This window comes from Oncorhynchus tshawytscha, linkage group LG16 (genome assembly GCF_018296145.1).
Source record: "Oncorhynchus tshawytscha isolate Ot180627B linkage group LG16, Otsh_v2.0, whole genome shotgun sequence".
In the NCBI taxonomy this organism is placed as follows: Eukaryota; Metazoa; Chordata; class Actinopteri; order Salmoniformes; family Salmonidae; genus Oncorhynchus; species Oncorhynchus tshawytscha.
This window is the reverse complement of record NC_056444.1, coordinates 63,093,466-63,119,993: the sequence shown is the minus strand read 5'-3', so window position 1 is coordinate 63,119,993 and position 26,528 is coordinate 63,093,466. Positions and strand designations below refer to the sequence as shown.

Sequence of the window (26,528 nt, the reverse complement as noted above, 5' to 3'; positions counted from 1 at the left end):
TCTTTTTTGGCCTAGTATGGTTCTCAATCAGAGGCAGGTGTTGTTAGTTGTCTCTGTTTGAGAATCATACTTAGGTAGCCTGGGTTTCACTGTTGTTTTGTGGGTGTTTGTTTCCGTGTGTGTGTTTGTCGCCACACGGTACTGTTTCGGTTTGGGTTATTTCACGTATTCGTTTATTGTTTTTGTATTTCATAGTGTTCAGTGCTTTTCTTATTAAAATCGTCATGAAGATCCTTACTCCTCTTCAGACGAAGAGGAGGAAATCTGCCATTACAAGTACATGTGATTGTAGATGTTCTCAAGACAATCATGATAAACAACTGTTCTTAAACTTTAAGTAGAGGCATTAAAACTCCAAAGGGAAAATGTCCAGCTTGGAGATACCCAGGTAGTGGAGGAAGTCCTTTAATAATAATAATAATAATCAGGAAACAGGAAGACCTGGCAAGAGGAGATAAGATGCTCTGAAGCCCAAAACAAACTGGAGTGGAAAAACGGGTGGAATTATAAGAGGGGAAAAAAGAAGTGGGGTGTTGGGACGGTGAAAGGGGGGCATCAGCCATGCAGAATAATAGACTACATCATTATCATCTCATCATAATGAAGTTTGGACAGTTTCTTTTTTTCAACAGTTAGTCCATCCACAGATGTGTTTGTGAGTTAAGCAAATAGCAATTGTTGTGCGCATTTGTTTTCAGCAATGGGACATTAGCTTGCTGTGTATGTTGCTGGTGTGAGCAGAGTTCATACATGTGCGGTAATAGGACATAGCTGAACGTCAGTCCATTGCTGTGGCTTCGTGGGTAGCGATCATTATTGAAAGGGATTAGAGCAGTAGGGGTAGGGTGGCTAGTGGAGGGTTTTGGAGATAAAAGCCTGTTGTTGGGTTATCATACAGTGAGCCTCACTCAGGATAAGACATCGGCGACCACTCAAGGCTCCATTGTACGTAACTTAGTTGTACTTCAGAACATGTCCATATACCTCATCTGATTTCGTTTGTCTATCTGCTATTTACCAGGTCCTTACTTCACCATATTACTGTATACATGAATACAGTTCTTCTTAAGGAAGCCTTGTTTACATCGGTGCCAATATATAAGTCACTGAATTCAAAGTGGCCCGTTTTCCCCTATTTACAGTACACCCTTCCTTGGCGGTGATGCCTGTCTTTAGTCCTCCTAACTCACATTGTGTATGCCACCCAGTAGATCACATTGACGATGGCGAAGGTGGCTGGGAACACGGCCCTGGCGTAGACATCTATGGTGTCAGCTTGGAGAGGCTTACAAGTGCAACAACACTTAGAACAGCAACTACAGCACTTCTTCTCCTGTTCTCTCTCTACTGACGCTCTGGCCCCCCGCCCCCTCCTATGCTCCACATCCTCCTCGCTGGGGGTCTCGGCACCGGAGCGCTGTGGACGGCGGCTGGAGACCATCAGGCCCTGGTTCATTCCGGCCACAGACAGGGAAAAGAGCACCATGGCCTGCTTCCCATTCTTCACGATCGACTGAAGAAATATCAATAGAGAAAGGCTACAAGTCAATTCCTTCGTGAAGTATCTTTACCTCACACCAAAGGAACCCAAAGGAAAGCTTGTTTGTTAAGAATTCAAGTGCTTGCAGGTTCTTACTACCTTTTTTGCACTTATCGTGTCAACCCAATATGTCCCTTGAACACTGTATGAACATTGAATGAATGTTGTGGTACAAATGGATCAAATAAGGAACGGGCCTAGCACTAAACATCACAGGTTGGGGAGCGCTGTCCTCCCTTCTTACCTCTGAGCTCATCTTGTTGGCCTTGCTCTTGGCCTTCTCTTTGAGCCTGTAGTCAGCATTGTAGTGAGCGAAGGCATACTCGATGAGCGCTGCGAACACAAACACGTAGCAGATCCAGAAGTACACATCCAGCGCTTTGATGGCCGAGGCTCGAGGGAGAGACGAGCGGGCACTCACCATCAGAGTGGTCATGGTGAGCACAGTGGTGATCCCTTTATCAAAATATATATGGAAATTAAATATTTATTTTGAATAGAAAAGACGTCCAGACTCAATCTTTGCAGTGAAAGATAAATAAATTCCATCTTGTTTAAGATTAAATTGTATTCCATTTATTTCACTGCAAAGATAGAGTAAAAACCTTTTTTCTATTCATTACGGATTACTTTTTGGTCTACGCACCACAAACAACCTAAAATAAGAATCTACAACTAGAACTGTAACGAAGGTTTCACATTTTTCATTAATCAAATATGTTGTCATGTATGTCACAACTATTAATATATGTCTCACTGATAATGCACTTTATTTCTTCAAGTTCTAGGGCAACATACAGTACCAGTCAATAGTTCGAACACACCTACTCATTCAAGGATTTTTCTTTATTTTTACTATTTTCTACATTATAGAATAATAGTGAAGACATCAAAACTATGAAATAACACATATGGAATCATGTAGTAACCAAAAAAGTGTTAATCAAATCAAAATATATTTTATATTTGAGATTCTTCAAAGTAGCCATCATTTGCTGTGCTGACAGCTTTGTACACTCTTGGCACTCTCTCAACCAGCTTTGCCTGGAATGCTTTACCAGTCTTGAAGGAGTGCCCACATATGCTGAGCACTTTCCCTTCACTCTGCGGCCAACTCATCCCAAACCATCTCAAGTGGGTTGATAGTCTCACTAAGCGCAAACCAGATGGGATGGCATATCACTGCAGAATGCTGTGGTAGCCATGCTGGATAAGTGTGCCTTGAATTCTAAATAAATCACTGACAGTCTCACCAGAAATGCATCCCTGCACCATCATACCATCTCCTCCATGCTTCAAGGTGGGAACCACACATGCTGAGATCATCCGTTCACCTACTCTGCGTCTCACAAAGACACAACGATTGGAAACAAACATCAGACCAAAGGACAGATTTACACCTGTCTAATGTCCATTGCTCGTGTTTCTTGGCCCAAGCTAGCCTCTTCTTTGTATTGGATTCCTTTATTAGTGGTTTCTTTGCAGTAATTCGACCAGACAGGCCTGATTCACGCAGTCTCCTCTGAACAGTTTATGTTGAGATGCGTCTGTTATTTGAACTCTGTGAAGCATTTATTTGGGCTGCAATTTCTGAGGCTGGTAACTCTAATGAACTTATCCTCTGCAGCAGAGGCAACTCTGGGTCTTCCTTTCCTGTGGTGGTCCTCATGAAATCCAGTTTCATCTTAGTGCTTGATGGTTTTTGCGACTGCAATTGAAAAAACCTTCAAAGTTCTTGAATTTTTCCAGATTGACTGACCTTCATGTCTTAAAGTCGTTTCTCTTTGCTTATTTGAGCTGTTCTTGCCATAATATGGACTTGGTCTTTTACCAAATAGAGATATCTTCTGTATGCCACCCCTACCTTGTCACAACACAACTGATTGGCTCAAACATATTAAGAACTAAAGAAATTCCACAAATTAACTTTTAACAAAGCACACCTGTTAATTTCAATAAATTGGTTGAGAGAATAACAAGAGTGTGCAAAGATGTCATCAAGGCAAAGGTTGGCTACCTTGAAGCATCTGAATTTGTTTAACACTTTTTTGGTTACTACATGATTCCATATGTGTTATTCCATAGTTAGATGTCTTCACTATTATTCTACAATGTAGAAAATAGTACAAATTAAGAAAAACACTTGAATGAGTAGGTGTGTCTAAAGTTTTGACTAGTACTGTCTATTTTTCAATATACACGCAGACACATTCAGTTCACTTTCAATTATTCAATTATTCTGTCTCATTCATCTGTGTTTTCTTAACACTCATACAGTATTTCTACTAACATACCCGCAGCAAGCTAATGGCCGCATTCCGTGCAAACTAGATTGCAGACTTCGCCACAAATACACAGGAGGTTGATGGCACCTTAATTGTGGAAAACGGGCTTGTGGTAATGACTGGAGCGGAGTCAGTGGAATGGCATCAAATACATCAAACACATGGTTTCCAGGTGTTTGATGCCATTCCATTTGCTCCATTCTGGTCATTATTATGAGCTGTTCTCCCCTCAGCAGCCTCCACTGCACCAATATCACTAACAGAATACTCTTAACATGATACTAACCCAGGGATACACGAGCCGGGACTGCTGTTTGGCTTATCCAGAAGGACACCCAGGACATGGCGACCAATAGGATGGAGGGCATGTAGGACTGGATGATGTAGACGCCTCGGTTACGTCTCAACTGGAAGCGAAGGCTGAGCCGCGGGAAACGTCCGGCTTGGAGCGAAAAAGTAGACCAACATAAGCTATTCGATCAATCAGTCAATCAATCAAAATGATTTATAAAGCCCTTTTTAGAACAACAATTGTCACAAAGTCCTACGGTAACCTGACCAAGACCAAGACCCCAAAGAAGTTACAAGGAAAAAGTCTCTAGAAGGAAGAAACCTTGAGAGGAAACAGACTCAGGGGTGGGGGCACATCCTCCTGGCTGTACCATATTTCTCACTTGAAGAAGTCATAACATATAATCTCCTCCCTTCCCCTCATAAGTCTCCTCTCCTAAATAACATGAGCCATTCTGTCTGTGAATAAAAAATCCCCACAGAGGAGTCTGGGTTCAAAACATATTAGTTAAAAAATTATCTATAGGAGTCCTGGGGACTCCTACATGTTCAAAAGCATGGAGAGGCGCTGTACAGTGAAAGAGGCATATTTTTAGAGCTCTGTATATAAAAGTGAAGAGGAATCTCACAGACATCCCACTGGCTGTTCAGTACAGTAACCATGGTGATAGTGAAACAAGGATAGAGGGGGGGGCACACCGGATTTGAAGTTCATAGTCTCTGTGACAAATTTGTAGTCGATGATGGTGAACTGGGAGAGCTCCAGTTTGTCCAGTCCGTGGATGTGTATCTGACTCTCACACCAGTGGTACACAATATCCTCTGAGGAGTAGCCGTCTGGAACAAACAGTCAAAAAACAAACAGTCAACAAACAAACATCCCAACAACAATGGAGTATTATTGGATTTTTCAATGAATGTGTAGTGAATTAACCCTTGCCTTGCTTCTGGTACTCATTATACACAATATGGGAGTAAAAAGGTTTCCTGTCCTGTTTCCTCTGTAGAGCAGGGTTGTTCAACTATGTCCCTGCAGAGCCACACCATTGCATGTTTAGACCCTTAATAAGGGACTGTTTCAGACTTAGGAGATCAGGTGAGTGAATTACCTGGCCTAACAATTAAAATAATCCATCACTGAACTACCAGGGAGAAAAGGAAACCACCTTTGAATTGGGAAATAAATAATCATGCTGTAGACTATTGAGATCCATCCATTAAGAGTGCTAGGGAACATGACAGACTATTGGTATTGACTTCCACCCATCAAGACGTGCGGTACTACACTACATGGCTAAAAGTATGTGGACACCTGCTGTCGAACATCTCATTCCAAAAATATGGGCATTAATATGGAGTTAGTCGCCCCTTTGCTGCTATAACAGCCTCCACTCTTATGGAAAGGCTTTCCACTAGATGTTGAAACATTTCTGAGGGGACTTCCATTCAGCCACAAGAGAATTAGTGAGGTCGGGCACTGATGTTGGGCGATTAGGCCTGACTCGCAGTTGGCGTTCCAATTCATCCCAAAGTTGTTCGATGGGGTTGAGGTCAGGGCTCTGCACAGGCCAGTCAAATTCTTCCACACCGATCTTGACAAACCATTTCTGTATGGACCTCACTTTGTGCACGGGGATATTGTCATGCTGAAACAGAAAAGGGCCATCCCCAAACTGTTTCCACAAAGTTAGAAGCACAGAATCATTTAGAATGTCATTGTATGCTTTAGCATTAAGATTTCATTTCACTGGAACTAAGGGGCCTAGCCCAAACCATGAAAAACAGAAAACCCAGATTCGTCCATCGGACTGCTAGATGGTAAAGTGGGAAATATCACTCCAGAGAACACGTTTCCACTGCTCCAGAGTACAATGGCGGCGAGCTTTACACCACTCCAGCCGGTGCTTGGCATTGTGCATGGTGATCTTAGGCTTGTGTGCGGCTGTTCGGCAATGGAAATTTCATGATGCTCCCGACAAACAGTTCTTGTGCTGACGTTGCTTCCAAAAGCCGTTTGGAACTCGGTAGTGAGTGTTGCAACCAAGGACAGACGATTTTTACGCAATACGTGCTTCAGCACTCGGCAGTCCAGTTCTGTGAGCTTGTGTGGCCTAACACTTCGAGCCTGAGACGATTTTTGCTCCTAGACGTTTCCACTTCACAATAACAGCACTTACAGTTGACCGGGGCAGCTCTAGCAGGGCAGAAATTTGATGAACTGACTTGTTGGAAAGGTGGCATCCTATGATGGTGCCACGTTGAAAGTCACTGAGCTCTTCAGTACGGGACATTCTACTGCCAATGTTTGTCTATGGACATTACATGCCTGTGTGCTCGCTTTTATACACCTGTCAGCAACGGGTGTGGCTAAAAGAACCAAATCCTCTAATTTGAAGGGATGTCCACATACCTTTGGCCATGTAATGTATAAATCCACTCACAGCTTTCTAAATCCAGCATACACTCCTGCTCATCCATGGGGTACTTGGTCAGATCCATGTCACACGCCACAGTCGAGGTGATCCTGAGAGGAGAACAAGTCATTCAGTAAACAACCACATCAACCACAATGGTAACTTGACAAGGAACGGTAGGTTAAATGTCATTCTCACTTTGACATTATCATTAGGCATTATATAGCCTTAACATCAGGCTATGGCAAGTTATTAAGGGGCCTCTCCAACCCTCACACCATTTTCTTCTCTGCCTTGTCCCCATGCCTTCCATCTCTCCTACCCCTTTCATCCTTCTCCTCCTCCTTTCCTACTCAATCTATGCTCCTTCCCCTCACACATTACCTTCAACACCTCTCTCCCTCCTTTTATCTCTCTTCCACCCCCTCCACCTGCTTCCCCTCTCTGCCATCCCCCTCTCCACCCCCTCTTCTCTCCTCCTCCTCCCTCCTCTTCCCTTAGCCCCTCAACCCTCCACCCCACTCTTCTCCCCCCTCCTCCTTGTTCTCTTCACCCTCCTCCCTCTGCCCTCACCGGCTGCTGTAAAGGATGACCCCATCAGGCTGCAAGCGAATCAGCTTGTTCTCCACAGTGACGTCGTGGAACCAGGCGGACTTAGCGTTGACAATGAAGGTGTCGGGCAGCCAGAGTTTATCCACAAAGCGGCTGTCCAGCCCCAGGGTCTTGTTGGTGTGGTTGTAGGACAGGCGGTCGTCCCGCCAGCTCTGCCGCAGGAAAATGGTCATGGTGTACTCCTGCCAAGAGGTCACACATGGTAACACACGGTAACACATGGTAACACAAGAACAAGCATAAGCATATGCATATGCACAGGCAGATGCACACACAGACACAGACACAAAGGTACAAAGCTGAGCTCAGGGCATTTCCAACTCTGGTGTGAGAGAGTGGTGGATCACGTTGAGACTTAGGACAGTACTGTAACTAGGAGAATAGGAGATGGATAAAAGGCCTGTTTCAAAACTTTTCAAATGTGTCCTATATTACCTTCCTTTGGTTAATCACTGATCTGAATAGTATTGGATAAAATCAATATAGGTTACAAGACTATTGCTTTTAACCTAACCAACCTGGTTGAATCTGTTGAATGCATTTCATAAGAATTGAAACAGGGCCATGCATGCTCTTACTGAAAAGGGCAGGGTATCATTAACTTTTTAGAAACCCTATTGGCTGATGTGGATGACACATAAGTGGTAGTTTTCACATTTTACTGGAACAGTACAGTAGCAGTGAAATATGGCAACCATTCTGTAGAAAGGCCTGCAGGTGAATTTACACTTTACCATGTTGGCTTCAGAGATGTGGTCAATACTGGCTACTTCAATAGCCATGGCAACATTCACAGGTGGGCCTGTGGGAAAAAAAAGTGAGAAAAGAAAATAATCCCTCCTTCCCTCGCTCCTTCCCTTCATCCATCCCTTCCCTCCTTCCCAAGGACACACTTAGACAAGGATCAAGGGCCACTTCCCCACTTAACATTGCTCTAAGTGAAGTGACATAGCACTATGTACATTCATAAACATGACATTGGGGGTCTCATGGGCTTGCGCAGTGGTGAGTTTAGAAGTGCATACATAGCTAGCATGCTGTTGTAGTTTGCTCGATGATTAGTATAATTTGTGCTGCTGAGATCGTGGATACTTGAAGAAAATCTAGAGGGAGGGAGATCAGGATTACCGAAGCAGAACTGAAAGGCTATTTATTCTGAACATTAAGGAATCATATATTACCATTCTCTGTCATTTAGTACTCATCCCATAACCATTTACGTCAAATTGTGTTCTGTAGCCATTATCCTACCCACCATAGAGAGAGCAGTCATCAGCACTGACAAGTGGGAAGACAGTTAAAGTCAATGAAACTTAAAATAAATCCATAATCCCTCCACCTGTCACTAAAACCGAGCTCATTTTGACAAATGGCTCTTTGTGATAGGCCCAGTGTTCAACTTATTTGTATAGATTCTAGATGCCTATCGTAGCACCACTTTCCTTCAGATATGAAATGGTGAAGGGATGTGAGTTGAATAGACAGAGTAAGACCACACCAACTGATATTATTATTCTTAAATGGCCGAGTTTGGCTTTATGGAAGCTGTCTTACCACTTAGATGATATCTGAGGGAGATTTTACCTTATATTCTAGTATGTAAAATTGTTTGCTGTTGGCTGCAGTAGCCTTGTTGCTGGTTCACAAGGCCTGGCAAGGTGGTGGGGATTCTTATATCGACAATGTTTTTTCACCTCTGCTGACCTGAGTTAAGCTGTGAGGTTGAGAAATCTAATGCTGCGGACATTGGATATTTCACATTTGGCAGGCATTCTTAGCAAAGGCATTCTCCAGCAATGCTCCTTTCTTTTATTTAGCAATACTACACACGTCTTCAATTTCCAAAGCATCATTTCAATCTCTTCCGCAAACTCATTCCAACACTTAATTGCTTTTGTTTGTGATCTTTTGCATCATGTTCAATAGCAAAAACTTTTCATAGATTCAAAGCTATTATTTACATACGGGTAAATATGTCTTTAAACATAAGTTAAAGCACTTTCTTGGGCAAAGTGGAATTTAATAAGATGAATACAGCATGATGAATTTGAAAACGCTTATACCCGGTTCCTGTTATGCTACAAATGGTTGTAAATGTGAGGGGGTGAAATGCAATCCAATGCCACAAGCAGTAGATCTCATACTCACCTCCTATCCCAGGGCGGAAATTTCGTGCATAGCCCTTCATTAACTCATCCAGATTAGGCAACCAGGATATTTGTATGTCTGAACCTACATAGTCCCCAATGTCACTCAGTTCAGCCCTATAGGGAACAAACACAGCACACTTGAGCTCTCTGCGTCCACAGCACTGGAGAAGCATAGAAGGAAGAAAGCTAGAGAGGCAAAGATAGTAGTAAACAGGAGAAAGCTGCATTTTCATGTTGAACATAGCTTTGCAATCAAGATCGGTGGGCATGCAAAAAAAATATGGAAATAAAAACAATATGTTTACTGTTGACTGTAGAAAAGAGCAAACTTATCAAAATAATATATTTTTACACCGTGCCTATTATCCAGTAGGGATTTTGGAATAATGGACAAAGCTATCTCACTCAAGAGATTCATGTAAACCCTTGCATTTGGAGCCGTACTCATAAAGCGTCTCAGTAGGAGTGTAGATCTAGGATTAGGTCCTATCTATGTAATCTTGTCTACGTCATCCTATTCAAAATTATATAAAAGACTAAACTGATCCTAGATCAGCACTCCTACTCTGACCCTGATATTCTATGTGCTGCTTACTGACAGCACAAAGTGCACACATAAACAGACCACCAGGAGGCAGAGTTCTCTACTAAGAAGGCTCACTGTGTGCACTGTTGGGACTGATGGACTAATGAGACACCGAGCCAAGACAGTCTCATTCTGACTGATCCAATTTACTATATGGTGTATTCAGTGGCTTGAGATGTTTAAAACGTTGCAGATAGATATGTCATTAAGAGAGAAACAATTCCTTATTCTACCAGACTGACAATCTTATTGATATATGTTCTAATGCATGTCTATTTGAATAATGCTTTGGAACATTGCACCCTCCTGAACAAAAGAGAGAAAAGAGAGTATTGTAAGAAGACAAACAGCACACAGAACATGCAGAGGTGATTTATCAACAACATTCAAACGAATGAAGCCCTTTTAATATTACTCCTTGTTCATTTGTCATTACATAGTAACTTAAAAATACCCATAAAATAAACCTGCCACTTCTAATTAGCGGTGTCTAAATTCAGAGGTAACTGTTACCTTCACAAACTCAAAATGTGCTGAACCTGTGAGGTCAAATAGAAATGCGGTTGTGCAGACCATATGCCAAAATCCAAAGAAATGTGGTACACATGCTCAGGGATGTGAGTGTAACTGACCTGTAGAGTATGGCTTCTGTTTGGATGCATGGTGGCAAAGTTGGACCGGACAAAAATGTATGCAAGTGCATTGGCTCATAGTGGACATATTGCTATGAAATAAAATGTTATTGGTCACATATACAGTGGCTTGCGAAAGTATTCACCCCCTTGGCATTTTTCAAATGTTGTTGCCTTACAACCTGGAATTAAAATAGATTTTGGGGGATTTGTATCATTTGATGATTTACACAACATGCCTACCACTTTGAAGATGAAACAAACCAGAAATAACACAAACAAAAACTGAAAACTTGAGTGTGCATAACTATTCACCCCCCCCCAAAAAAAGTCAAGACTTTGTAGAGACACCTTTTGCAGTAATTACAGCTGCAAGTCTCTTGGGGTATATCTCTATAAGCTTGGCACATCTAGCCACTGGGATTTTCGCCCATTCTTCAAGGCAAAACTGCTACAGCTCCTTCAAGTTGGATGGGTTCCGCTGATGTTCAGCAATCTTTAAGTCATACCACAGATTCTCAATTGGATTGAGGTCTGGGCTTTGACTAGTCCATTCCAAGATATTTAAATGTTTCCCCTTAAACAACTCGAGTGTTGCTTTAGCAGTATGCTTAGGATCATTGTCCTGCTGGAAGGTGAAACTCCATTCCAGTCCCAAATCTCCTTAAGACTGAAACAGGTTTCCTGAAAGAATTTCCCTGTATTTAGCGCCATCCATCATTCCTTCAATTCTGACCAGTTTTCCAATCCCTACCGATGAAAAACATGGTGTTCTCGGGGTGATGAGATATGTTGGGTTTGTGCCAGACATAGCATTTTCTTTGATGGCCAAAAAGCTCAATTTTAGTCTCATCTGACCAGAGTACCTTCTTCCATATGTTTGGGGAGTCTCCCACATGCCTTTTGGCGAACCCCAAACATGCTTTCTTATTTTTTTCTTGAAGCAATGGCTATTTTCTGGCGTAAAGCCCAGCTTTGTGGAGTGTAAGGCTTATAGTGGTCCTATGGACAGATACTCTTATTTCCACTGTGGAGCTTTGCAGCTCCTTCGGGGTTATCTTTGGTCTCTTTGTTGCCTCTCTGATTAATGCCCTCCTTGCCTGGTCCGTGAGGTTTGGTGGGCGGCCCTCTCTTGCAGGTTTGTTGTGGTACCATATTCTTTCCATTTTTTAAATAATGGATTTAATGGTGCTCCGTGGGATGTTCAAAGTTTCGGATATTTTTTTATAACCCAACCCTGATCTGTACCTCTCCACAACTTTGTCCCTGACCTGTTTGGAGAGCTCCTTGTTCTTCATGGTGCCGCTGGCTTGATGGTTGCCAACTCTGGGGCCTTTTGGAATAGGTGTATATATACTGAGATCATGTGACACTTAGATTGCACACAGGTGGACTATTTAACTAATTATGTGACTTCTTAAGGCAATTTGGTCGCACCAGATCTTATTTAGGGGCTTCATAGCAAAGGGTTAAATACATGTGCACGCACCACTTTTCCGTTTTATTTGTTTTTGAATTATTAACAACAGCAACAAAAAATTCACCAATTTGGACTATTTTGTGTATGTCCATTACATGAAATTCAAATAAAAATCCATTTAAATGACATGTTGTAATGCAACAAAATAGGAAAAACGCCAAGGGGGATGAATACTTTTGCAAGGCACTGTACATGGTTAACAGATGTTAATGTGAGTGTAGTGAAATGCTTGTGCTTCTAGTTCCAAAAGTGCAGTAATATCTAACAAGTAATCTAACAATTCCCAACAACTACCCAATACACACAAATCTAAAGGGATGGAAGAAGAATATGTACATATAAATACATGGATGATCGATGGCCGAGCGGCATAGGCAAGATGCAATAGATGGAATAAGATGCGTAATGAGATGAGTAATGTATGACATGTAAACATTATTAAAGTGCCATTGTTTAAAATGACTAGTGAGAGCCTCTATGTAGGCAACAGCCTCTCTGAATTAGTGATTGCTGTTTAGCAGTCTGATGGCCTTGAGATAGAAACTGTTTTTCAGACTCTCGGTCCCAGCTTTGATGCACCTGTACTGACCTCGCCTTCTGGATGGTAGTGGGGTGAACATGCTGTGGCTCAGGTGGTTGTTGTCCTTGATGATCTTTTTGGCCTTCCTGTGGCATCGGGTGCTATAGGTGTCCTGGAGGGCAGGTAGTTTGCCCCCAGGTGATGTGTTGTGCAGACCGCACCACCCTCTAGAGAGCCTTGCGGATTGAGGGTGGTTCAGTTGCGGTACCAGGCAGTGATACAGTCCGACAGGATGCTCTCAATTGTGCATCTGTAGAAGTTTGTGAGGGTTTTAGGTGACAAGCCACATTTCTTCAGCCTCCTGATGTTGAGAGGCGCTGTGGTGCCTTCTTCACCACACTGTCTGTCTGGTTGGACCATTTCAGTTTGTCTGCAATGTGTACACCGAGGAACTTAAAACTTTCCACCTTCTCCACTACTGTCCCGTCGATGTGGATAGGGGGGCGCTCCCTCTGCTGTTTCCTGGAGTTCACAATCATCTCCTTTGTTTTGTTGATGTTGAGTGAGAGGTTGTTTTCCTGACACCAAACTCAGAGTGCCCTCACCTCCTCCCTGTAGGCTGTTTAGTCGTTGTTGGTTATCAAGCCCACTACTGTTATGTCGGCTGCAGACTTGATGATTGAGTTGGAGGCGTGCATGGCCACGGAGTCATGGGTGAACAGGGAGTACAGGAGGGGTCTGAGCACACACCCTTGTGGGGCCCCAGTGTTGAGGGTCAGCGAAGTGTAGCTGTTTCTTAACTTCACCACCTGGGGGCGGCCCTTCAGAAAGCCCAGGACCCAATTGCACAGGGCGGGGTTGAGACCAAGGGCCTCAAGCTTAATGATGAGCTTGGAGGGTACTATGGTGTTGAATGCTGAGCTGTAGTCAATGAACAGCATTCTTACATAGGTATTCCTCTTGTCCAGATGGGATAGGGCTGTGTGCAGTGTGATGGCGATTTCATCGTCTGTAGACCTGCTGGGGCGGTACGCAAACTGAAGTGGGTCTAGGGTGGCAGGTAAGGTGGAGGTGATATGATCCTTGACTAGTCTCTCAAAGCATTTGATGATGACAGAAGTGAGTGCTATGGGGCGAGAGTCATTACGTTCAGTTATCTTTGCCTTCTTGGGTACAGGAACAATGGTGACCATCATGTGGGGACAACAGACTGGGTTAGGGGGCAATTGAATATGTCGGTAAACACACCAGCCAGCTGGCCTGGGCATGCTCTGAGGACGCGGCTTGAGATTCTGTCTGTGCCAGCAGCCTTGCGAGGGTTAACAAGTTTAAATGTCTTACTCGCGGTGGTCATGGAAAAGGAGAGGGAGGGTGCGCAGTCCTTGTTAGTGGGCCGTTTCGGTGGCACTGTATTATCCTCAAAGCAGACAAAGAAAGTGTTTAGTTTGTCTGGAAGCAATACGTTGGTGTCCGTGACGTGGCTGGTTTTCTTTTTGTAGTCCGTAATTGCCTGTAGACCCTGCCACGTACGTCACGTGTCTGAGCCGTTGAATTGTGGCTCAGACTTGCTTGTGCAATGGCTGCAATCAATATGTTGATAGAACTTTGGTGACCATGTTCTCAAATTTGCTTTGTTAAAATCCCCAGCTACAATAAATGCAGCCTCAGGATATTTGGTTTCCAGTTTACATAATGTCCAGTGAAGTTCTTTGAGGGCATCTGCTCATGGTATCTGCTTGAGGGGGTATATACACAGCTGTGACGATAACTGATGAGAATTCTCTTGGGAGATAATATGGTCGGCATTTGATTGTGAGGAATTCTAGGTCAGGTGAAGAGAAGGACTTGAGTTCCTGTATGTTTTTATGATTACACCATTAATCATTAATCATGAAACATACACCCCCTCCCTTCTTCTTCCCAGAGAGATGTTTATTTCTGTCGGTGCGACACATGAAGAAACCCATGGCTGTACCGACTCCGACAACATATCCCAAGAGAGCCATGTTTCTGTGAAACAGAGAATGTTACAATCTCTGATGTCACCCTGGAAGGCAACCATTGCCCTAATTTCATCCACCTTGTTGTCTGGAGACTGGACATTGGCGAGTAGTATACTCGGAAGCGGTGGGCGGTGAGCATGCATTCGAAGCCTGACCAGGAGGCCACTCCGTCTACCTTGTCTGCGGCGACGTTGTTTTGGATCGAGCTCTGCGATTAGATCCAATGTCCTGGGTGGAGGTCCGAACAAAGGATCCGCTTCGGGAAAGTTGTATTCCTGGTCATAATGTTGGTAAGTTGATGTCGCTCTTATATCCAATAGTTCTTCCCGGCTGTATGTAATAACTTTTAAGATTTTCTGGGCTAACAATGTAAGAAATAATCGATTAAAAAATGAAGTACTGCATAGTTTCCTAAGGCCTCAGAGCAAGGCAACCATCTCTGTCGGCGTCATCTTTTCACAGAGAAGAGAACCGCCCTATTGTTAGAGCTAGAGTCCTGGAAGAAGACCTTTAAAGTAATCAACATCATTCAAAATGGTCCAAAATACTTTAAAGGCATATTGCATTATTTGTTCATTGTTGCGTTCTGATATTTGACAACTGTGGTAAGAAGTACAGAACTAGCTTATCTTAGGGCAATGTGTCCAATTCAAAGCTTGCAGGTATATTTCCAACTGGTATGCTATAGATATTGGAATATCCAAGAGGTGCCTCCCTTTGTGGCCATCCTCTTCGGCAACTAGATGTTCTAACTTAATAACCTAACTGATAAAGAGATGGGACCTATTTAAAGCTGTTGTAGGTCTACCTGTAGTAACTCCAGTGCAGTGTATAGCACAACAGGATACACATTATGCATGCAGTAAAGGAAATGTGATGTCATTAAATACTAATGGTGCAGAGCATTTGATTGGTCTCAAGGGGGTTTCTTTAAACATGCTAGGCCTGCTCTCAACCCTCCAAACTCTGTTATAACAGTTCAAAGTCAATTTCCTGCTCATGTTATTCCTCTTAGTCTTTTATTTTGGTTCATTAACAGGATCTCCAGAGGCCCTGTTTCGCTAACCGTCTGTTTACGAGCTAACACACTGGGTATGTCCGAAATGGCACACTATTCCCTATACATTGCACTACTTTTTGACATGGTTTGTGCACTATAAAGGGAATAGGGAGCCATTTCAGATACATTCACTGAGTGTTGAGGTGAAAGAGACGAAACACAAAAGGAGCAGCTTTTCTTCCCACAGATTTAATAAATAAATAAAACAAAGTTTAAAAAAGCCTTGTAAATGTAGCCCCAGCTCTAACAAGCATAATTAGCTTCCTACAATGACATCAATTTGTACCTGAGAACAGAGAAGAGAACCACACTAGCACTAGTCATCCTTGCGTAGCCCTATATTGTTAATGTTGTAAATCCTGAATGTGAAAGCACGTAAAGCTAGCTAATTAAATCTACAGCCTTTTAAATGCCGATCAGTAGAGAATGAAATGGTGGCATTGCACAGATACAAGATCTGTCATTTCCAACCTTGATTAAACAAATGAATTCCCTGCAGCCTCTCTAAGGTGAAAGCTCTCTCTGCACACTGTGGTCTTTCCATCACAAACCCAGTGTAGTGTAACTGTGCTCCCACAGTCATTTGGCTAGAACATATCTGGACCCCTCAGCAATAGCATCTGCTTGATATGCACATATGGAGCATGCATTAAGGACATACTAAGGTCATCTAGCCTATGGGGCCGCCCATGTCTTACAGTAGGGCATAAGAGAGGTCACTGACTATGCAACTGCTACCCCACTAAGCTAACAAGAATAAATACTACCTCACATTGTGATATTTGTGATACTTCCAGTGTACTGCAACAATCATCCGTTTTAAATGCAGATATGTTCTGGTGAGAAAGAGAAGAGGCACTATCAGATTGTTATTCCAAAACACTCACACATTAAATATGTGAAGGATCGTATGTTGGGGGAAAAAATGCCAATGAATCACGATCATGAGGACAATATATTATATCTTTGATTTGATATCTTCATTAGAAACACACACATCTCAGAAAAGCCTGTGAAAGATCACCGTCTAATAACAATTACACCCTCTGCTGGTATGTGTTGTCAGGAGTGGTAGGAGGGCTACCAGGTTGATTAATTTTATTTGCCAGTACACAACATTGTACAACCTTTTAACCTGGGACACATTGCAACACTTTGCAATCCTGTGTAACTGAACATATTGTCAAGTACTTCTAGAAGTAGTGGGTGGAGGAGTCAGGCGCAGAGAGCAGGGTAGTTGATATGTGGAATGTTTATTTCCAAAACAACAGTGTCAGTCAACGCCACACACACGGGCGCAATAAGACCCAGTCCAAAACAACAGGACGAAATGGTTCGAGAACAAAATACTTCCACAGAAATCACACACACCTCGTTTATCCTCCTCAGGACTTTAAATGGCCCCACACACTATGGCCCCAGCTTCCGGCAGGGCAGGCGGAGGGGCAGGTTTCGGGTCGAGAGCCAGACCCTGTCCCCTGGTGCGAACACAGGGGCCTCACTGCGGTGGAGGTCAGCGCTCTTCTTCTGCCATCCACCGGCCTGCTTGAGAGTGTCCTGGACTGCCCGCCAGGTCTCCCTAGAGCGCTGTACCCACTCCTCCACCGCAGGAGCTTCGGTCTGACTCTGATGCCACGGAGCCAGGAGGAGTGGCAGAGTGAGTTCTGGGCCAACTCCGCCCATGGGACGTACCTCGCCCATTCTCCTGGCCGGTCCTGGCAATACGACCGCAGAAACCTACCCACTTCCTGGTTCACTCTCTCCACCTGCCCATTACTCTCGGGGTGATAACCAGAGGTCAGGCTGACCGAGACCCCCAGACGTTCCATAAACGCCCTCCAAACACGGGACGTGAACTGGGGACCTCGATCAGATACGATGTCCTCCGGCACCCCGTAGTGCCGGAAGACGTGGGTAAATAGAGCCTCCGCAGTCTGTAGGGCAGTAGGGAGACCAGGCAATGGGAGGAGATGGCAGGACTTAGAGAACCGATCCACAACGACCAGAATTGTAGTGTTCTTCTGAGACGGGGGAAGATCAGTAAGAAAGTCCACCGAGAGCTGAGACCAGGGCCGTTGTGGAACCGGGAGGGGCTGTAACTTAGGCAGGTGCCTAGGAGCCTTACTCTGGGCGCATACCGAACAGGAGGAGACATAGAGCCTCACGTCCTTGGCTAAGGTCGGCCACCAGTATTTACCCCTAAGACCACGCACTGTCCTCGCAATCCCCGGATGACCTGAAGAAGGCAGTGTGTGAGCCCACCGAATCAATTGATCACGGACACCAAGCGGCACGTACCTGAGACCGGTAGGACACTGTGAAGGCGCAGGTTCCAACCGCAACGCCCGCTCGATATCCGCGTCCACCTCCCATACCACCGGAGCCACCAGCCTAGACGCTGGAAGGATGGGAGTAGGATCGATGGACCGGTCCTCAGTGTCATAGAGACGGGACAGCGCGTCGGCCTTAGTGTTGAGGGAACCTGGTCTATAAGAGATCATAAATCTAAATCGGGTAAAGAACATGGCCCACCTAGCCTGACGAGGATTCAGTCTCCTCGCCGCCCGGATATACTCCAGTTTGCGGTGGTCAGTCCAGATGAGGAAAGAGTGCTTAGCCCTCTCAAGCCAGTGTCTCCACACCTTCAGGGCTTTTACCATAGCTAGCAACTCCCGGTCCCTCACATCATAGTTCCGCTCCGCCGGACCCAGCTTCTTAGAAAAGAAAGCGCAGGGGCGGAGCTTCGATGGCGTGCCCGAGCGCTGTGACAGCACAGCTCCAAACCCAGCCTCGGACGCATCCACCTCCACTATGAACGCTAATGAAGGGTCCTGATTCGCCAACACGGGCGCGTCAGTAAACAGCGCCTTCAACGGGTTGAAAGCTCCATCTGCCTCGGCCGACCACCGTAAACGCACCGGCACCCCCTTCAGCAGTGAGGTAATAGGCGCCACCACTTGGATAAACCTCCGGTAGTAATTGGCAAACCCTAAAAACCGCTGCACCTCCTTTACCGTGGTCGGAGTCGGCCAATTACGCACGGCGTTAATGTGGTCACACTCCATCACCACCCCCGAGGTGGAAATGCGATAACCCAGGAAGGAAACGGCTCGTTTGGAGAACACACATTTCTCAGCCTTGACGTATAGGTCATGCTCCAGCAGTCGCCCAAGTACCTTGCATACCAGGGAGACATGATAGGCGCGTGTGGCAGAATAGATCAAGATGTATGATGTCATCAATGTATACCACCACACCCTGCCCGTGCAGGTCCCTGAGAATCTCATCTACAAAAGATTGAAAGACGGCTGGAGCATTCTTTAACCCATACGGCATGACGAGGTACTCATAGTGGCCTGATGTGATACTAAAAGCTGTTTTCCACTCGTCTCCCTCCCGAATACGCACCAGATTATACGCGCTCCTGAGGTCCAGTTTCGTGAAAAAACGCGCTCCGTGGAATGATTCCACCGCCGTAGCGATGAGAAGTAGCGGATAACTAAATCCCACTGTGATCGAATTTAGACCTCGATAATCAATGCACGGACGCAGTCCTCCCTCCTTTTTTTCACAAAAAAGAAACTTGAGGAGACGGGTGACATGGAGGGCCGAATGTACCCCTGTCTCAGAGATTCCGTGACATATGTCTCCATAGCCAACGTCTCCTCCTGTGACAATGGGTACACGTGACTCCTGGGAAGTGCAGCGTCCTCCTGGAGGTTTATCACGCAATCCCCCCGTGGGGTGATAATTTGGTCACCTTTTTTTTTAGAAAAAGCAATAGCCATATCCGCATATTCTGTAGGAATGCGCACAGTGGAAACCTGGTCTAGACTCTCCACCGACGTGGCACCGATGGAAACTCCTATACACCTACCTGAACACTCCTCTGACCACCCCTGAAGAGCCCCCTGTCTCCAGAAAATGAGGGGATTGTGAATAGCCAGCCAGGGAATCCCCAACACCACTGGAAACACAGGTGAATCGATAAGGTAGAAACTGATCCGCTCCCTATGATCCCCCTGCGTTACCGTCCAGCGGAACCGTGGCCTCCCTGACCAGCCCTGACCCTAACGGTTGGCTATCTAAGGAGTGCACGGGGAAGGGTGGGTCTATCTGCACCAACGGAATCCCCAACTTACGGGCGAGTCCGTGATCCATAAAACTCCCAGCTGCGCCTGAATCGACTAGCACCTTATGCTGGAGAGAGGGAAAAAATGCAGGGAAAAATAAAAATAAAAACATGTGACCAACAGGGAGCTCTGGGTGAGTTTGGTGCCTACTCACCTGGGGTGGCCGAGAAGTGTTCCGCCTGCCAGCTCGACTCCCAGACGGACGTCTCCAGCCCCGGGCGAAGTGTGTCCTCTCCTTCGGAGTTGGAGCGGAAGGGCTGGGAGGTGGAACTGACAGGACCCCCTCTGAACGCCCGCGGGCAGCTAGCAGGTTGTCCAGTCGGATCGACATGTCTATAAGCTCGTCGAGGGAGAGTGTGGTGTCCCGATAACCTAGCTCCCTGCGGACGTCCTCCCGGAGGCTGCATCGGTAGTGGTCCATCAGGACCCTGTCATTCCAGCCCGCACCAGCAGCCAAGGTCCGGAACTCCAAGACGAAGTCTTGCTCGCTCCTAGTCTCCTCGAAACAGTCGCTCACCTGCCGCTCGGCCCTCAGGAGGGTGGTCGAACACGGCGCGAAAACGGCGGGTGAACTCCGGGTAGTGGTCCCGAGCAGAGTCTGGGCCGTTCCAGACAGCGTTTGCCCATGCCAGGGCTCTACCCGTCAAACAGGAGACGAGGAGGCTCACACTCTCTTCACGACGAACGGTAGCCAGGTAGAGCTCAAGCTGGAGCAAAAAACCCTGGCACCTAGCCGCCGCTCCATCGTACTCCCTAAGGGGCGCAACGCGCTGGGACCAGACGATGACGGTGGAGGAGTGGGTTGCGTAGTCTGTGGGGGAGCTGGGGTGGATGTCGGGAAACCACTCCTCTCCCAGCGCTCCATCCTCTCCATCATCAGATCCATCGCCGAACCGATCTGATGGGGTACGGCTGTATGATGGTGGACACGCTCCTCCATCGTAGGAAGAGGGGTGGTCGCTGCTCCTGCTGACTCCATGGGTATGGTTTGGGCTTCTGTCAAGTACTTCCTGAAGTAGTGGGTGGAGGAGTCAGGCACAGAGAGCAGGGTAGTTGATATGTGGAATGTTTATTCCCAAAACAACAGTGTCGGTCAACGCCACACACACGGGCGCAATAAGACCCAGTCCAAAACAACAGGACGAAACGGTTCGAGAACAAAATACTTCCACAGAAATCACACACATCAAAAAACAGAAAACAAGCCCGCACAAAAGCTGGCGGGCCAACCGGGTTTAAATAGCCCAAAACCAAAACCTAAACAAGAAACAGGTGAAACTAATCAGACAAAACTACGCCGAACACCGCCCAAACAGAAATAGGCACCATCTTCGGCGGGATTCGTGACACATACGTCAACAGTTTACTGTTTAGAGACTGTTTCAATGACAGATCCAGGATGTGTGTCACTCTAATATCACCCACTCTGCCATACTGGCTGTGGCAACTTACAAAATAATTAAACTGTTCAGTCAATTCCCAGACAGTATTGAGATATGTTCACTTGCTTTGTTTTCTCACATACAGAGCCTTCGGAAAATATGTGCTTAGGTTTGTTGTCCTATTGGAAGGTGAATCTTCGCCCCAGTCTGAGGTCCTGAGTGCTCTGGAGCAGGTTTCCATCAAGGATCTCTCTGTACTTTGCTCCGTTCATCTTTGTCTCGATCCTGACTAGTCTCTCAGTCCCTGGCGCTGAAAAACATACATACAGCATGATGCTGCCACCAACATTCTTCACCATAGGGATGATGCCTGGTTTCCTCCAGACCTGACGCTTGGCATTCAGGCCAAAAAGTTCAATCTTGGTTTCATCAGACCAAAGAATCTTGTTTCTCATGGTCTGAGAGTCTTTGGGTGCCTTTTGGCAAACTCGAAGTGGGCTGTCATGTGCCTTTTACTGAGGAGCGGCTTCCGTCTGGCATCTCTACCATAAAGGCCTTGATTGGTAGAGTGCTGCAGAAATGGACGTTCTTCTGGAAGGTTCTTCCATCTCCACAGGGGAACTCTATAGCTCTGTCAGAGTGACCATCGGGTTCTTGGTCACCTCCCTGACCAAGGCCCTTCTCTCCGATTGCTCAGTTTCTAGGAAGAGTCTTGGTGGTTCCAAACTTCTTCCATTTAAGAATGATGGAGGCCACTGTGTTCTTGGGGACCTTCAATGCTGCAGAAATGTTTTGGTACCCTTCGCCAGATCCCTAGTGGAGCAGTGGTCTAAGGCAATGAATATCAGTGCTAGAGGCATCACTACAGACTCTACAGGCATCACTACAGGCTATATCACAACCAGCCATGATTGGGAGTCCCATTGGGAGTCCCTGCGTCATCAAGGTTAGGGTTTTAGCCGCGGTAGACCGCCATTGTAAATACAAATGTGTTCTTAATTAACTGACTTGCCTAGTTAAATAAAGCTTTAATAAAAATAAATAAAAATAAAAGATCTGTGCCTCCACACAATCCTTTCTCTGAGCTCTATGGACAATTCATTCAACCTCATGGCTTAGTTTTTGATCTCACATGCACTGTGTCTTGACTCTTCTAGGAGGATCCCAAGATCAGGTTACAGTGGATCAGCGTTCAATAGGGCCCTCTAACCCGCAGAAGGGGGGGAGGGATGGGTGTGGGGGTTTTATGACACCTCACGTGATCGTAAATTGTAGGCAGTGGACGATTCCTTTTGATTTCTAGTTGGGTGAATAGAATGTCAATTTGTTAGAGAAGAGGTTTCCGCCCAAAACTTCAACATCAAACAATGGACATTGGGACAATTTATTTCAACATCCAAATGTTGGGAATGATGAGAGATGGAATATGGAAAATGTATGTATATTTTGTGATGTCATTAAAATGGTTATAAAGACATTATAATGAAAACATTGTAACTTGAAGAGCTTTTACACTGTGTACAACCATAACTAGCCACGCCCCAGGGAGCCCAGGGAGCCCATAGAGCGTGTCTGCATGACGTAAGTGCCCCTTTTTACCCAAGGGTATAAACATTTTGAGTTAAGAATGAACATATCAGACTTGAAGGAACACATGCTGCAGCGAGGTCTACGATAGTCACAACCCCTGGAACAAAACACGAGGTTGAACAAGACAAATCATGTCCAATCAATTGAATTTACCACAGGTGGACTCCAATAAAGTTGTAGAAACATCTCAAGGATGATCAGTGGAATCAGGATGCACCTGAGCTCAATTTCGAGTCTCATAGCAAAGGGTCTGAATACTTATTTAAATAAGGTATTTCTGTTTGTTTTTTTAATAAATTTGCTAAAATTTATACAAACCTGTTTTTGCTTTGTCACTATGGGGTACTGTGTGTAGATCGCTGAGAAAAAAATATTTAATCAATTTTAGATGAAGGCTGTTAATGTAACAAAATGTGGGAAAAATCAAGGTCTCTGAATACTTTCCAAAGGCATTGTATTTATATATGTTTACTCACAAATTTTATTTAAACAGTGATTGGATATAGACTGGGGCTCTTATCTTCTGACGTTATAATACAATAACCTTGTGTTAACAAGACTTTACATCAAGTTGCTATTATACCATAACAATGCAATGACTCTAATAACAGCATTGATTAAAAACATGTTGTTCCATAACTCTTTAGTAATTGCATAGTATTTGCATTGACATTGCATAGTTATTTTGGGATTGACTGGTTTTTGTAAGTACTGTACAAGAGTGTATATAGGGATTGTTCCTTGTTCCACTTGTGTTATAACAAAGAGCACTCAATTTTATTACAATGCAATTACAAATCAGTTACAAAATGACTATGTAACAACATGTTGTTATTATAATCTCATTGTTATTAACAACTAATTTTAAGCAATGCAATTATTGAAATGAAACAAATAATTAGTTTTAAACTGCAGTATGCTGAACACCACATGATACTTGACCTCAATTCAATGGGCCTGCTAGACAACCCACTAAGCCACAATCCCAATACCACCACCAAAACCCCAAGACAAACACACCACAATTACAAAAACCCCATGCCACACCCTGGCCTGACCAAATACATAAAGATAAACACAAAATACTTTGACCAGGGCGTGACAATACTTGACCTCAATTCAATGGGCCTACAAGTTATGGTGTGACATTGTACCCAAATCTGTCACACATGATATAATGTTACATTATTTACCACATATCCACTATTGATTGAGCCTCTATCTCTATCTTTAATATGACCTTATGATCAGCAGGTCTACTGTATGTTGATGATGGGTCCCACAGCACTTCAACTGTACAGTAACTGCTCGAAAGCTATGTGGGCGTTGAGTAGGCTGTTTCTCTGCTATTGCAGATATATCCTCAGGTTTTAGAATTCATTAATAATCAGTTCATTTTACGCAAATTGGACCAATCCAGAAAATGTAGGTTAGCAATTCGTTTCCATCGAAAAATGATCTAGGCTAAATTAGAAACAGATGCTATGGCCTCAATGTGCTCTAAATCTAAATCCAACTAAAAACTGAATTTGCCGAAATTGACTAAACGCTTTGAGGGTACTCTAAACGGCCAGTAGTATATGTTATAGGATAAATCAGAACATCGCAACAGCTGACCTAGAACATAAGCACAAATTATTTTTGAATGAAACAATTGGCTCCAATTCAATAATATACGCTATTCAAATAAAACCCGAGTAAATTTTATGGGAAGGTCTTCTCTGTAACACTAGTCAAAAAATATATAATCTTACCTGGTGAAAATGTTGCCCCTGATATTCAAGAGGGCAAGGTTCGCCAACATGAAAGTTATCATCTCCATTTTTATGGCTGGCCAAAGTTCCCAGAACCAAAAACTATCAAAAAACCGAAGGGGCTCACACAGACTGCGTTCCTACGGTCCCATAATGCGGAGGAAGATCGGGATAAAGTAATTTGTTGTGATGACCCATGTTCTGCTCACACACGCGCGCCTGGCTTCCTCCCTGTCCTGGCCCAGCACACAGAACGCACGGTGTCAACTCGTTGGTCAGACCACAACAGTCGATTACTGGAGCGCACTCTTGCACTCCACTTTCGCAGCACTGGCTCGAGAGAGATAGGACCACACTAATCTCTCTCACTGCGTTGCTATAAGCAACGTCAGATTAAATCGTCCTCATGGAAACGCTGTCTCCAATGTAAACCCAAGGCGCGAAAAAAGAAGACACCGATATTATGTAATGGATTTGATCAACTGTTATTTATTCAACTTGTATCTTAATAAACGTTTATATATTATTGTCATCTGCACGTTCATCTGCACATTCATCTGCACATCCTATTAATTTCAGTTGTTACACCAAAACGCCCCCCCCACACACACGCGCGCGCGCGCACACACACACACACACACACACACACACACACACACACACGCACACACATGCGTTTGTGATGTTAAAAGTATTTTCATATCAATGCACCTGCCCTGGTTTCATTTCCATTTGCTTCACCCAAGGGAGAAAGGAGCAAGTGACTCTGTCCTTGCTCTCCTCTCCTGGTGGCACTATTCCACTTGTAAAGGGCAGTTATCTGCTTTGCCATTCTGTAAGGTCGCATGCCTTGCCTTTTCCCTCGTGGGTCAGTTGCTCTTTTTCTTTAGGGCCTTTGTGCATAGTGACATAGATTAGAATCACAATTAGGAGTTATGAGACATCTTTTTGTAAGGACTATGTAAAAATGTCTTTCTGCATACATAATCTACATACACCTGGCAAAAAGAATTAGCAAAAACCTCAAGATTTTGTCTTTCTTTTCCTCCCTACTTGCATTTCAAACCCTGAGAAAAAACTGCTGAGCTGGTATTGATTTATATCAGTCCAGAAAAAGAACATGTAAGATGTTTCATTATAATATTCCAGAATAACAGAATATATTCTTCGATGTGGGACATCAGCATTTAACACCTCAGCTTCCCTTTTTGTTTTTGTCACGGTCCTATGACACAGAACGCAGTCTTCTAACACATGTTTACTCAGTTAAACGTATATAATCAATGGATGTCAAAACAAAATGGGTGAATAGTCTCACACCAATGATTCACAGTCCATTGATGAAATTCAAATAATGATATCGCATAAGCCCCTGATATCTGCCCCGCTATATACAGTCAAACTGTGTCCACTACTTCGTACTTGAAGCAGAAGTCATGATAGATGGGGATTTTATGTAAGTCATCATGATATACTCTAAATTGATTTTATGACTAAGGCTATACTCTCCCTCTAGTTAACTATTAACTGCAGGGGTGCAGTACATTGGCAGTCATGTATATAGGGATCTCAATGTCAAGACACCCTTGAAAATGTTGATAATAGAATCATACATATTAATATAAGTATCCTATTATTAGGGTTGTAAAGCTATCAGTAATTTAGCAAAGTTACCGGAATCTTCAGTAATTTTGGTAATTAACAGAAACTCTATGGCAATTGTAACTTTGGTAATTTATACTTGAATAACTTAAAAACATTTATTCATATAAAGTATTCATGTTTTATATCTGTGTCCATATTGTCCATGAGTTTCTAGTAGATAGTCAATATGGTTCAAGAGAACATGGGCCTAATTAATGAAAAAACATCTAATCAACAATGGCATTATTTTTAATTACGTCTGTAACTAGTCCACCTATTGACTTTTTTCACAACTGCCATCAGTTTGATGCCAAAATACATAGTAAAATAAATAAAAGTGTTGAAAAAATATATAAAGGATATTTCATGCTGAAACTCTGATATTAAACACCAATGGTATTCACTAAGTTGATGGTTTATATTTGGGTTATGTTTTACAGCTTTGTCATTAT

The 26,528-nt window shown here is 44.1% G+C and overlaps 1 protein-coding gene across 3 annotated transcripts; it reads right to left on the bottom strand.

Annotated features, from left to right (window-relative positions):
• Positions 1-389: 389 nt before the first annotated feature.
• On the bottom strand, positions 390-24,812 carry LOC112216107 (gamma-aminobutyric acid receptor subunit delta-like). Of its 3 annotated transcripts, XM_042299479.1 has the most exons (10): positions 24,433-24,809; positions 22,997-23,037; positions 9,291-9,406; positions 7,877-7,944; positions 7,104-7,324; positions 6,558-6,640; positions 4,816-4,953; positions 4,112-4,267; positions 1,785-1,996; positions 390-1,513 (listed from the first exon to the last, which is right to left on the bottom strand). In XM_042299479.1, exons 3-10 carry the CDS (start codon positions 9,328-9,330, stop codon positions 1,187-1,189), a joined length of 1,245 nt encoding a protein of 414 aa, XP_042155413.1. In that variant the 5' UTR covers positions 9,331-9,406; positions 22,997-23,037; positions 24,433-24,809; the 3' UTR covers positions 390-1,186. The 3 variants fall into 3 exon arrangements, with proteins under 3 accessions (XP_042155413.1, XP_024231589.1, XP_024231590.1); XM_024375821.2 differs by lacking the exon at positions 22,997-23,037 and having other exon boundaries at positions 24,433-24,812; XM_024375822.2 differs by lacking the exons at positions 9,291-9,406; positions 22,997-23,037 and having other exon boundaries at positions 24,433-24,808.
• Between the last annotated feature and the right edge of the window lie 1,716 nt (positions 24,813-26,528).